Raw genomic sequence first — 12,653 nt, 5'->3', positions numbered from 1 at the left:
CGGTCAGGCTGCGCAGGTGCGGCGTGAGCGCGTGACCGAGGCGCGTTCCTGGTGATGAGCAGCTGACCTGTTTCCTGCGGTCGCCTCCCTGTCGTTCTCTGCAGGTGTGCGCAGTTTTAACATGACCGCAGAGTTTCTGCGCGACATCTGCGTCTCCACGTGGCGCGCGCCTCCTTCCAGCCGCTGATCGGAACCGGATCCATCCGAACATGGCCGTGCTCTGTCCAGGACGCGCTTCGKTTCGGTTCGGCTCGGTCCTCCTGATTCTCCTGATCCTCAGCGGTTCTTCCTGGACCAGAGATGTCCCCACAGGACGCAACGACACCAGGCCAGAACCGAACCGGGAGCGTGACGGCCACGACCAGGATCATGGAACCAACGCCACGAAACACAGGAAGGCTTTCCCCGTCCTCGAGTTGAACTACGATTATGTCCGGATGCCGTTTGAGATTTCCCTGTGGATCCTGCTGGCGCTGCTCATGAAGCTGGGTGAGTCACGGAATCATTCAATTAAACAAAGTTCACTTCATCAGGAAGGAGCTTCTGTTTACACCGCGAAAGTAGGTAGAGGTCAAAGGTTATTTCTATAGACAAGGCAGTCCAAAGTGCTTTGCACCATAAAAACATCGCGCAGTGAAACCAGCAGCAAACATGACAGTTTTATCAAACATATTGATCAATATTCCGGTTATTGGTAATCAAGATCAGGTGTGTTATCCTTGATCTGAAGTAACTCGGTGTTTCTGTAGTTTTGCTGYTTTCTGGAAGTTTGTTCCAGATTTGTGGTGCATAGAAGCTGAGTGCTGCTTCTCTATGTTTGGTTCTGGTTCTGGGGAATGCGGAGCAGAACCCGAACCAGAACCAGAAGYCCAGCAAGGCTGAGCTCAACAAAGTGAGGTGCTGCAGGTGTGGAGGTGCTGGTTTTCAAGAAAGCGTCATATTGTCTGTTATATATCCCATAAATTGTTATTTGTGAAACGGCTGTAACCGTTTTATGGAAAGTTCCAGTTCCAGTTTAATTACACGTTTCCCCAAAACCAGAACCTTCCAGAAATCTTCTGTAAGGCGAACCAGAATATTGTGGTGGAGCACGGTGTTGGTGGTGTGATGGTCTGGGCTCCTTTGCTTCCTCCAGGCCTGGTCGACTTSAARTACRGCCACGTCTGAYTAATAGCGACTGTCATCAGGCTGTTCCACACAGGGCCACATTGGTTTATATAACGAATAAAACCAACCWATTTATTGGATGGAATAATCGATCAGTAAAATAACCTTTAGTTGCAGCCCTAAATGTTAGACAGTGAAAGTAAAAGTTAATGCATCTTTTTATTAACGGGGCAGTTTTATGCGTTACCCAGGCATGTAGTGGCATTTCAGAGCATAATCTAGTAGCTATTACCTTCAGTTGTTATAGAAATATCAAATAGAATTTTTACTTTGCAATTTAACGTCTTGAAATTGGGCCTCTGTCTCTTTAAAAAAACTTCTGCTCTTTCTGTAACTCCGCCTTCAGGAAGTCATCGCAACATGGCTCCTTTATTAGCCCTTTAGCAGCAGCAGCTCCTGTAATGAGCTCAGCAGTTCCACCAGCTGTTTGCTAATTACTTCTGGCTAGTCTGAAGGAGCTGAGGGGGGAGCTGCATCTCGAAGGTGGGGGTGGGGGGCTCGGTCCACCTAGACAAAGAAAATACATCAGTTTTAAATAAACTAGTGTTTCTGTAGTCCAGCTATTATCTTTTTATATATGTATCTGCTGAAAGTTATTGATGTTTTATTAAATATACGCCTAGCTTAATCCACCTTTGCTAGCACTGTTACTGGTGTACATCCCTAAAATATTTAAAATAAACAAATTTAAGCCTGGTGGCCCGCCAGACTTAAAATACCTTAGTGGGAGACACTGGTAAAAATCTGGTTTTATATATTCCTGTTTTTCTTCTTCAGTGCGAAATGATTTCAGTCCAGATGTGTAGATGAATTAAATGGAGGGATTTTCCCAAATCTGGCAACCCAAAAAATGTGTTCACTTCTTCTTTCTCAGGGGTGTCCAGACTTTTTGCCCTGGTGGCCAAAACTGATCAATTTAAACTACTGGTGGGCCACAAAAGTCAATAAATAAGAAATAAGAAATTTGGTTGTGATTTATATATAATATATATATATAGAGAGAGAGGATATATATACTACAAGCAAATGGCAACCTCGATGAGGTCACAAGCAAAGGAGCCACAGCCAAATACCTAGAAACGAATAAGGTAAGTTCTGAGAAACCAGCTCAATGGCAGGAACAAGATAATAAACAGCTACGCCTTACCTGTAATCAGATACCCTGCCGGAATAATTAGATGGCCAATGGAAGAGATGAAGGCCACGGATGTTAAGACTAGGAAGCTACTAACCAKGCATGGAGGGTTCCACCCCAAATCCAGCACCCTGAGACTGWACACGAGCCGTAAGGAAGGAGGCAGAGGACTAGWGAGTGTSAGAGCCACTGTCCASGATGAAACATCCAAGATCCATAAATACATCAAGGACAAAACGTCAGCAGACGATGTGCTCAGCGAACGTCTCAGGCAATGGGGACCAGAGGACAAGATGCTGGAGGTCCATCATGGGAGGACAAGCCTCTACATGGGATGAACCCAGGGGTGAAAGTAGTTTTAAATTCTTGGGGGTACTATGACAAAAAAAAAATTATATATATTTAACAACATGCTCAATTTTGGCGCATGTTGTTACATGCTCAACGATTGTCTTTTTTTAACAAAATCTTTATACGCAGCAAAAACACAAAAWCTTACCAAATATTTGAGTAGTTTCTAGTTTAAATAGTTTAGTACAGTCAAAATACATTTTCAGCWAAATCTATAAGGATCTTTTTTTAAGTCAGTCATTGTAATATTGATGAAAAAGTACTAGATTATTCCACTTATAACAGGATAAATTGTATTGTTTTTAGTGAAATAGTCTGCCTCATTTCAAGCGTACTAAGATATTTGCACTAAAAACTATAAATACTTGGTAAGATCTTGTGTTTTTACAGTGTCATTAAGCATCAAAAACGTAAAAAACAGACATTTTCCAAATACTCTGCTTTGGAATTTAAATTTGTTGGCCAAATTTTTACTATTCTTGACTTCTRGTCAAGTCCACACAAAATCATATCAGGGGCCACAAATGGCCCCTGGACCACACTGTGGACACCCCWGATGTATTTAGTACTCTGCAGTGTGCGTATTGATCAGGCGGAGATGCAGTGAGGCCGAGTCTCCTACTGAGCATGCCCAGTCGTGGCTTATCTGTCGGTGCAGCCGTTGTCTCGGTGGGTCGGACCCACTTCCTGTCCTGACGCGCGGCCCGATAACAACCATCTGAGCGTGCAGAGCGAGGAGGAACGTCGCTACGCTGACCTGCGTCACATGACCGCAGACCTGAGGCGTCCTTCAGCTGCRTTTCTGATTCTGCATGATGACGCAGACATGGCTCTGCTGCTCTGYTCAGTTTGTCTGTGTCTGGCTGTCCCTCTCAAACTTAAATTAACTTAATTAATTAAATGGACTTTGCGTTTTTCAATGTCTAAGTGACAATAAATAAATAAAAAATAGAAAAAAAGAGTAAAAAATACCAAACATTTAAAGGCGTTTTGAGCAGTTTGAGCGTTTAAATCAGACAGACTGGTTGTTGTTTTGGTCGTTTTCGCTGTCGGTTTTTCTCCACGTCTGTAATTTCCACTCAGTGATTTGCTGAGGCAGCTACTGATGCTAATGATGCTACTGATGCTAATGATGCTACTGATGCTAATGATGCTACTGATTCATCTTGATGCTACTGATGCTAATGATGCTTCTGATGCGACTGATGCTACTGATGCTAATGATGCTTCTGATGCGACTGATGCTACTGATGCATCTTGATGCTACTGATGCTAATGATGCTACTGATGCATCTTGATGCTAATGATGCTTCTGATGCTAATGATGCTAATGATGCTACTGATGCATCCTGATGCTACTGATGAATCCTGATACTAATGATGCTACTGATGCTACTGATGCATCTTGATGCTAATGATGCTTCTGATGCTAACGATGCTTCTGATGCTACTGATGCTACTGATGAATCCTGATGCATCCTGATGATACTGATGCATCTTGATGCTACTGATGCTAATGATGCTACTGATGCATCTTGATGCTAATGATGCTTCTGATGCTAATGATGCTACTGATGCATCTTGATGCTACTGATGCTAATGATGCTTCTGATGCTAATGATGCTACTGATGCATCTTGATGCTAATGATGCTACTGATGCATCCTGATGCTACTGATGAATCCTGATACTAATGATGCATCCTGATGCTAATGATGCTAATGATGTTACTGATGCATCCTGATGCTACTGATGCATCCTGATGCTACTGATGCTACTGATGCATCTTGATGCTAATGATGCTTCTGATGCTAATGATGTTACTGATGCATCCTGATGCTACTGATGCATCCTGATGCTACTGATGCTAATGATGCTTACACGTTTTTTTAATGCAATGTGCTTACATTGTTTTTACAATTTTGGATTAATTGCTCTGAATCGGCTTTTATTTCAGCAAACGTCCTTTTTTTGAGTTTGTGATTAATAGATTGCTCATTTTGATTAATGATTAATAGATTGCTAATTGTGTTCACGATTATTTGAATAATCTATTATGATTAATCGTTTCAGCCTGGCTAAAACAGACTAAACTTTACCAAAATGATTTCTACTGGCTAAGACCCAGAATATCAGTTTTTATGACTTTCTTCTTCAGCTTTTGGAGATTATAAAGCATCGCCTTCTAGAGTCTAACRAGCTTCTTTATGAACTGAATCCCATTTTTGTTCTCCCAAAAGGTTTCCACATCATTCCCAGAATTTCCCACGTCGTTCCAGAGAGCTGCCTGCTGATCTTCGTCGGTCTGCTCGTTGGCGGCGTTATCAAAGCGATCCAAGAGAAGGCGCCGGTCATGGACACCAAGCTCTTCTTCCTCTACCTGCTGCCGCCCATCATCCTCGACGCCGGCTACTTCCTGCCCATCCGGGCCTTCACCGAGAACATGGGCACCATCCTGGTCTTCGCGGTGGTGGGGACGCTGTGGAACGCCTTCTTCATCGGCGGGATGATGTTCGCCGTGTGCCAGATTGAGGCCGCCGCAGCCGCCCATGTTAGCCTGCTGTCCTGCCTGCTGTTCGGCTCCATCATCTCGGCCGTGGACCCGGTGGCGGTTCTGGCCGTGTTCGAGGAAATCCACATCAACGAGCTGCTGTACATCCTGGTGTTTGGAGAGTCGCTGCTTAACGATGCGGTCACGGTGGTAAGATGGACACCTCACTGCTGTCACAAGCGTGAGAAATTAAAAAAATCATTTTGACCTCAACATGTGGAAAGCTCGGGCCTTTCTGCTTGACTCAGCATTAATTGTTGAGTTAATTTATTTTTCAATTAACTGATTAATAAGGTGCTTAACAGAGTCTGAAAGTAACTAGGGTAAACTACATTTACTTAAAAATACTCATAGTCAAAGGTTTTATTTGCCATAAATAAAACATTTTTATATTTTTGGCAGTTTTAGCGTATTTACTGCTCTGAGTGTTGTTCTTTCAGTAAATTGTCTTTTTTTAAGTTTGTATTCTTCAGTTAACAATTAATCGATGACTAAATTAGTTGATGATTATTTCTACAATTGATTAATCGTGATTAATCGTTTCACCTCTAATTTTCTGATTTTTCAGATGTAATATTTTTAGCTTTGCACAGATTTTGATGCAGCATCTACCATTCGATGTCCCTCCTTACAGGTTCTGTATCACCTGTTTGAGGAGTTTTCCCACGCAGACACCGTTACCGTTGGCGACGCCTTCCTCGGCGTGGTCTCGTTCTTCGTGGTTTCGCTCGGCGGCATCCTGGCGGGTGTCATCTACGGAGTCCTGGGTGCCTTCACGTCCCGCTTCACCTCGCACTCCCGCGTCATCGAGCCGCTGTTCGTCTTCCTCTACAGCTACATGGCGTACCTCTCTGCAGAGGTCTTCCATCTGTCCGGGATCATGTCGTAAGTGGAGAAATAAGACAAAGCCAKATTTTAGGGAAATGTTCCGTCTCGTTCAGGTTTAGTTGTTTCTGGCGGCTCGGTGTCGCATACCGCAGCAGAGGTCCAGCGCTCAGGCTGAAACATTCTTTCATGTCGGTGTTAAGCTTTTGAGAACTTCATCACCTCCTTTCTCTCAAACAGTTTGATTGCCTGTGGCGTCGTCATGCGGCCGTATGTGGAGGCCAACATCTCCCACAAGTCCTACACCACCATCAAGTACTTCCTGAAGATGTGGAGCAGCGTGAGCGAGACGCTAATCTTCATCTTCCTCGGGGTTTCCACAGTGGAAGGCCCTCACAACTGGAACTGGATCTTTGTGGTCTTCACCCTCCTCTTCTGCCTCCTTTCGAGAGTGTTGGGTCAGTTTAAACAGTGATCCAATCAATGATGGCTGAAACGATTAATCAAATAATCGTGATTAATCGATTGTTTAAATAATGACACAATGTTACGGTCTAGACTTTTTCAACTTGCTTAAAGGTTTGGTAGTCTAAAGACATTGAAGAAAGTCATAAAGCTCTCATTTTTCTGGGCTTTAGCAAGTAGAAATCATTTTGGTGTCGTCTGATTGAATGGGCTGAAACGATTAATCACGATTAATAGCTGTATTATTTAGTATAAATAAGCTAAATAAGCTATTTAGCTAGTTAAGTTTAGCTAGTAGCTGTTTGGTTTTAGACATTTTCTACATATGAATAACAATGTTACTAACTAGCCAAATGAAATTTTTTATAACAGTTATATTGTTATTTTGAAAATAAAATCAAATTATCTACTATTCCACATTTTAGTGACTAAATATTTTTCTGCTTTTATTTTCTGTGAAACTGATTCTGTCTGGCTGTCTGTGTATTTCAGGAGTCGTTGGCCTCACCTTCATTATAAATAAATTTCGTATTGTGAAGCTGACCAAAAAGGACCAGTTCATCGTGGCCTACGGTGGCCTGCGAGGTGCAATTGCCTTCTCTCTGGGATACCTTATACACCAGGATGAGGGCAGCAAAGACACGAGGGGCATGTTCCTCACCGCCATCATCACAGTCATCTTCTTCACCGTCTTTGTGCAGGTGTTGTTATTTAAACGTTTGTTTTTAGGTTTTATTGGCTCTAGTGGCCTTTATTTAATGGTTAATTGACAGGAAAGTGGGCAATGAGAGAAGGGGAAGACATGCAGCAACATGGAGGGCTGGTGATGTCATCGGCCAAAATTATAACTTTTAATAAACGGAGCACTCAGACGATTTGCTGGATTTTTTTTACGTGGGTGGGGTGTCGGCTTCACACAGCTCAGCAAATGTTGCCAGGCCAGGAATCGAACCTGCGACGGCGGCGTCCAGGACTAGGGGGTTGTGCTGAACCCCTGCGCCACCACAGCACAACCCAAATGTTTTTACCTTTAGGTCAGCTTGTCTGTAAATTCAACTGGTTTTGGTTCCCGTCCTCAGGGGATGACCATCAGGCCTCTGGTGGAGCTGCTGGCAGTGAAGAAGAAGAAGGAGAGCAAACCGTCAATAAACGAGGAGATTCACACTCAGGTGGGACTTTCAGCCGTTCATACGAACCAAATCGACGTGTAAATAACTGGATTTTAATTTAAATCTCTTCGATAGTTCCTGGACCACCTGCTGACAGGAATCGAAGACATCTGTGGACATTATGGACATCATCACTGGAAGGACAAGTAGGACATTTCAAATTTTTACCCTGTGTGTTAATGTCTGATGAACAAATAAGGTATTAAAATTAAGTTTTAACAAACTTCCTGAGAATTGAAAACCAAAGTCAGTTGCTCAGCCTGGCAGCATCATGCTGTGGGACCGGAAAACTCCCCAAGTCCTTGATGAACACAGAGCAAAGCTTGTTAGAAGACCCGAACATGCAGCCACAGGTTTAGATCAAAGCAGATTTATAGTTTACGATGGCCTAGTCAAAGTCCAGACCTAAATCCAACTTGGAATCTATGGCAAAACTTGAAAACTGATTTTAACAGATGTTCTTCATCCAATCTGACAAAGCTTTACCTTTTAAAAGCTTTGTTTAATGCACTCCATTAATGTTGCTGCAATAAAAATGCGCGCCACACTTTTCAGAGTTTTATAAAATCTAGATATTTTAATATTTGATATTTGTGTGTTTGAATATGGAAACGTTTTATTTCTGACTGCGTGCAGCCGGTTTTACTTTGAGGTTTGTGTGAGAAAGGAAAACGCAGGAAGTGGTTTGTTGACGCAGGAAGTGCAGAAAAAGGCGACGCCACGTCGGTAAAGACATCATGTTTGTGCTTTTGGCAGTTTAAACGCATCGTTTCCTGAATCACTTCAAATCAAAGTGAGCTGTGAAACTGGCTTCAGCTTCAGGAGAGTTTTATTTTTCTGTTTCAGGATGAATCGCTTCAACAAGAAGTACGTGAAGAAGTGGCTGATCGCAGGCGAGCGCTCCAGCGAGCCGCAGCTCATCTCCTTCTACAACAAAATGGAGATGAAGCAGGCCATGATGCTGGTGGAGAGCGGGAGCGCCGCCAAGCTGCCCTCCATCATGGCCGCCGCCGCCGCCGCCCAGTCAGTCTCTCTCTTTAGATTCATTTCATCTGGTGAATTATCGTTCATCTTTTTCATGCCTTTTTGTTTAATTCCAGTTACACCAGTTTAGTGTGCAGAGCTGTAAAAAAGTGTTTAGTCAGCAATTCCTCATACCGGACAAGCATGAGGCGACGGTGGAAAGGAAAAATTCCCATTTTAGCTCCAATCTGAGCGAGCAGCTGGGGTTAGAGTAGAACCAGACCAGGAGTACTTTCTATTTTTACAGGAAAGTCCAAAAAACTTTGGATGAGGAGAAACGTCTGTGTTAAAAAGTCCCAAAATATATGGGAGTTCTGGTTCAGAAGCAACAAACTTTGGGTGAGGAGAACCTTCTATGTTAAAGGAAAAACAGAAACACAGAACCAGGTGTACTTTCTGTAAAGCTCCTCTGGTCCGGGTGTACCCTCCATGTAAAAAAGCTAAGAGCTAAAAAGTTAGAATGGGCCCAGAAGCTTTGGGTGGGGAGAACCTTCTACGTTACAAACATGACAAAAAAACGCAGAAGCTCTGATCCAGGATTACTTTCTGTTCCTTAAAGAAACGCGGAGCAGCAGAAAGAACCGACACCAGAGCGAATGATCCCCAAGATCTCAAAGACCCGCGAAGCCGAGATCCGCCGGATCCTTCGGGCCAACCTGCAGAACACGCGGCAGAGGGTGAGGAAGAGCGACGACGACGACGATGAAGGTTCTCACTTCCTGTTGCAGCAGGAAGTCACCTTTTTTTTTCCCTCTCTCTCTCTGTCTCAGCTGCGCTCCTACAGCAGACACGACTTCTTCATGGACCCGTTTGAGGACAACATGAGCGAGGTCCGCTTCCGGCGGCAGCGGGTCGAGATGGAGCGGCGGGTGAGTTCCGGTTCATCAGTACCGAACCGGTCCATCAGAACCTCCGCCCGTAACGCTTTCTGTCCCCTGCAGATGAGCCACTACCTCACCGTCCCGGCGAAGCGCCAGGAAACRCCGTCGGTCCGGAAGGTTTGGTTCGAACCAGGTTGGTTTCCATGGAAACGGGACACCTTCAGACCGTCAGAAACATTAAAGCTTTTAATGCTTTTTTTTTTTTTTTACTGACATTTAATAACCTCCACAGGGAAAAGAGGCATTAAAAGTTAAAAACAGAGATGCGCGATATATCGGCACGAACATCGGTATCGGTCCGATAAATAAAACTGGACCGATATTAACAAACGATATTTGTCATTACCTAATCTAGGCCGATAGGTCTAGGTTTCTAGAAACAATAGTGAAATATATAAAATATTGGTAAATATCGGTAATCGGCCCAGATTTTCATATCAGTGCATCCCCATGTGAAAAGCTTTAATTAAAAACTTAATCATCTAAGTTTATTGACAAATATAATTTCCCAAGGAATAATTTGGGTTTTTTTTTTTACAAAACAAATAAAAATGTTTAACTGCTTATTGTTATTTTACTACATTTATTTCGCCTCTTTTCAGTAAAAGGTTTTCCCTCCTCATAACTTTCCCGTCTCCATCTCTGCGAACCTGAATTTTCCGACAGTCTTTCTTCGTTTCTCACTCAGGTTGATGTTCTCTAAGAAACTAAATAGTTAAACTTTCAACACAAATTATTCAACTTTAAGTCTCTTCTGGAAACAGAGGCGTCGTTGCAAAGCCTGTCCACTAGAGGGCGCTCTGGATCACATGATCTAAATCTGTTGAAACTGGTTTTGAAATACTTTTTTAATTAAAAAATGAGTTTGTCTATGAGAAACTTTAAAATATTTCAGCATTTAAACATGAACTGCGGTTCTGATCCGATAAATTATCACAACCAGGAACTAAATTTTAATTTGATGCAGATTTAATTTATTTTCCCATCTTGTTGTAATTCTTATTTTCTTTTATCTTCGTTTGATTTAAATGTTTTTATATGAATTGCTGTTATACGATGCACCTTTCAGACCTTCATTGTTTTTTTATGCTTGAAATTAAATTGAATAATTTTGTTGCTTTCTTTAATCGTTTTAAACTTTTTACTTAAGAGCACAAAGTCTACACCTACAATGAGAACGAGAACGCCCGGCCGTCCGACAGCGCCGCCCTGCTGGACGAGTCGAATCGGCACGCAGACGGCCAATCAGAGAGGCAGAAACCGACTCGCTGCCTCAGCGATCCTGGTCCCAATGAGGATGAGGAAGGAAGCAGCTTCCGCCCGTCATGATGAAGGTTTCCTCTCTGGACTGGTTGTTTTTGATGTGTGATATGAGGTGACGCATTTCAGTGTTTTCAGCACCAAACGGACTCTTCAGGGTATTACGAAGCACAGAGGAAAGATTATCAATGAAGTAAGTTGATCGATCAGTCAGTTCATTTTATAAAGACGATTAATAAAAGAGCAAAAAGGAAACACCTGGAGGGAAAAACGGAAAGAAGGGAGGGATGGAGGAATTTACTGCATATAATCCATAAATATCCAGCCTTAGAAGAAATCCCTGACCTGGATGCAGTTTGGTCAACTCGCAGATCAGAGGTGGGAAGCGAAGGACTCAAAATGCAGAGATGAAGCATCTGGGATGGCCACAGGGGGGCGCTTCAATCACTCCGGATCAGATAGCCGGTCCTGGTTTGTCCTGGAGACGTCCTGACTCTAAACACCTGCTGCTCCAACCGACTGTCGGACGCTTCAGTGACTCCAGACACTGTTTGTAAAGTTACACTGTCAAAAATTAACAGCAATAGTTTGGATTATTTAGCCTGTCATGAAAAAAATGTGGATTAATTTTTCAAAGTCATATTTTCACCATGTTATTAATTTATAAATGTCAACGTTTCAAACTGGATATTTAATTAGCGAGCTAAGGGTTAGTTAGTAAATATTTAGTTTGGAACCAAATATTTAGCTGCAAGCTAACTATTTAGCTCCCAACTAAATATTTAACTTGCTAACTTGTTTGAATCTGATATTTGTGAATTAATGAATGACATGGTGAAAATAAGTCTTTGAAAAGTGAACCCCCATTTTTTCTGATACGGTTGAATAGCTCAAAATATCGCTGTTCATTTTTGACAGTGTAACTTTCCAAACTGCACCGCACGTGTCACTGCCTGACGGTGAGATTACATCACTTCCGCCCCCTGGTGGCTGGATGTGGACCAAACTATGTCCCGCTCCTCCTGAGTAGCAGACCGTTTATTTCACTGTAAATCAGTTACTTTTGTGTATCTGTCTATCATTTCTGCTGATTTTGTGTATAAAAGCAGCATAAGTTAAGTTGACCACATCAGCGCAGACACCAAAGGCTGCTGTGCCGATTCTTTAGTGATCATGTTTGACTAATTATGYGTTTTACAGCAAGCTTGTGCCTTATTCAGTTGCATTTCATTTATCTTAATATCAAGTGAACAAAAACCTCAACATATTTTTCCATGTAATTAAAAGATAAATATTGTAAAGGTGACCGTTAATCACCTCCTGACTCATCGTGTTGCCTCAGGGACTCAAACTTGTCGGATCCCGACTGCTGAAGGAAACTCCGGTTTGGAGATTCAAACAGGATGTGATGTTTCATCAACTTCCTCCTCACTGAGCTTTAAAGCGTTTAATGCCTGCCTGCATCTCTTGTGTGTTACAAGCTTTTATATTTTGTGTTTCAGACATTTATCACATGAAGAAAAACTATAATAAAATAAATTCACCGTTAATTTGGCTCAGTTTGTTGTTTATGGTGTTGAAGTTTAGAAAAGAATTAAAAACCATCCATTTATTACAGGAACTTTATTACCAAGTGAAACATGTAAATGAATATTTAAAACTTTATTTTTGTTAATTATGATGATTTTTCACTTGCAGATAATTCAAACATGACATTGAAAATTAGGATATTACACCAAACCATTAAAAAACATTTTGATGCACAAATGTAGCCATAATGATTAGTATGTTTAATATTTGCTTAAAGGTTAGTTTTCAATAAAATTA

The 12,653-nt window shown here is 42.2% G+C and overlaps 1 protein-coding gene across 1 annotated transcript; it reads left to right on the top strand.

The window, feature by feature from the left end:
• The first annotated feature begins 6 nt into the window (after positions 1 to 6).
• Positions 7 to 12,376, top strand: slc9a1b (solute carrier family 9 member A1b). The gene is made up of 12 exons (XM_008422905.2): positions 7 to 489; positions 4,893 to 5,353; positions 5,838 to 6,088; positions 6,269 to 6,486; positions 6,986 to 7,194; positions 7,573 to 7,662; positions 7,738 to 7,808; positions 8,509 to 8,685; positions 9,245 to 9,362; positions 9,456 to 9,554; positions 9,627 to 9,699; positions 10,717 to 12,376. Exons 1-12 carry the CDS (start codon positions 210 to 212, stop codon positions 10,893 to 10,895), a joined length of 2,226 nt encoding a protein of 741 aa, XP_008421127.1. The 5' UTR covers positions 7 to 209; the 3' UTR covers positions 10,896 to 12,376.
• Positions 12,377 to 12,653: the final 277 nt, after the last annotated feature.

The sequence above is a fragment of the Poecilia reticulata genome, linkage group LG11 (genome assembly GCF_000633615.1).
Source record: "Poecilia reticulata strain Guanapo linkage group LG11, Guppy_female_1.0+MT, whole genome shotgun sequence".
Lineage (NCBI taxonomy): Eukaryota > Metazoa > Chordata > Actinopteri > Cyprinodontiformes > Poeciliidae > Poecilia > Poecilia reticulata.
The sequence above is the reverse complement of the archived record's forward strand: the minus strand, read 5'-3'. Positions and strand labels throughout refer to the sequence as shown.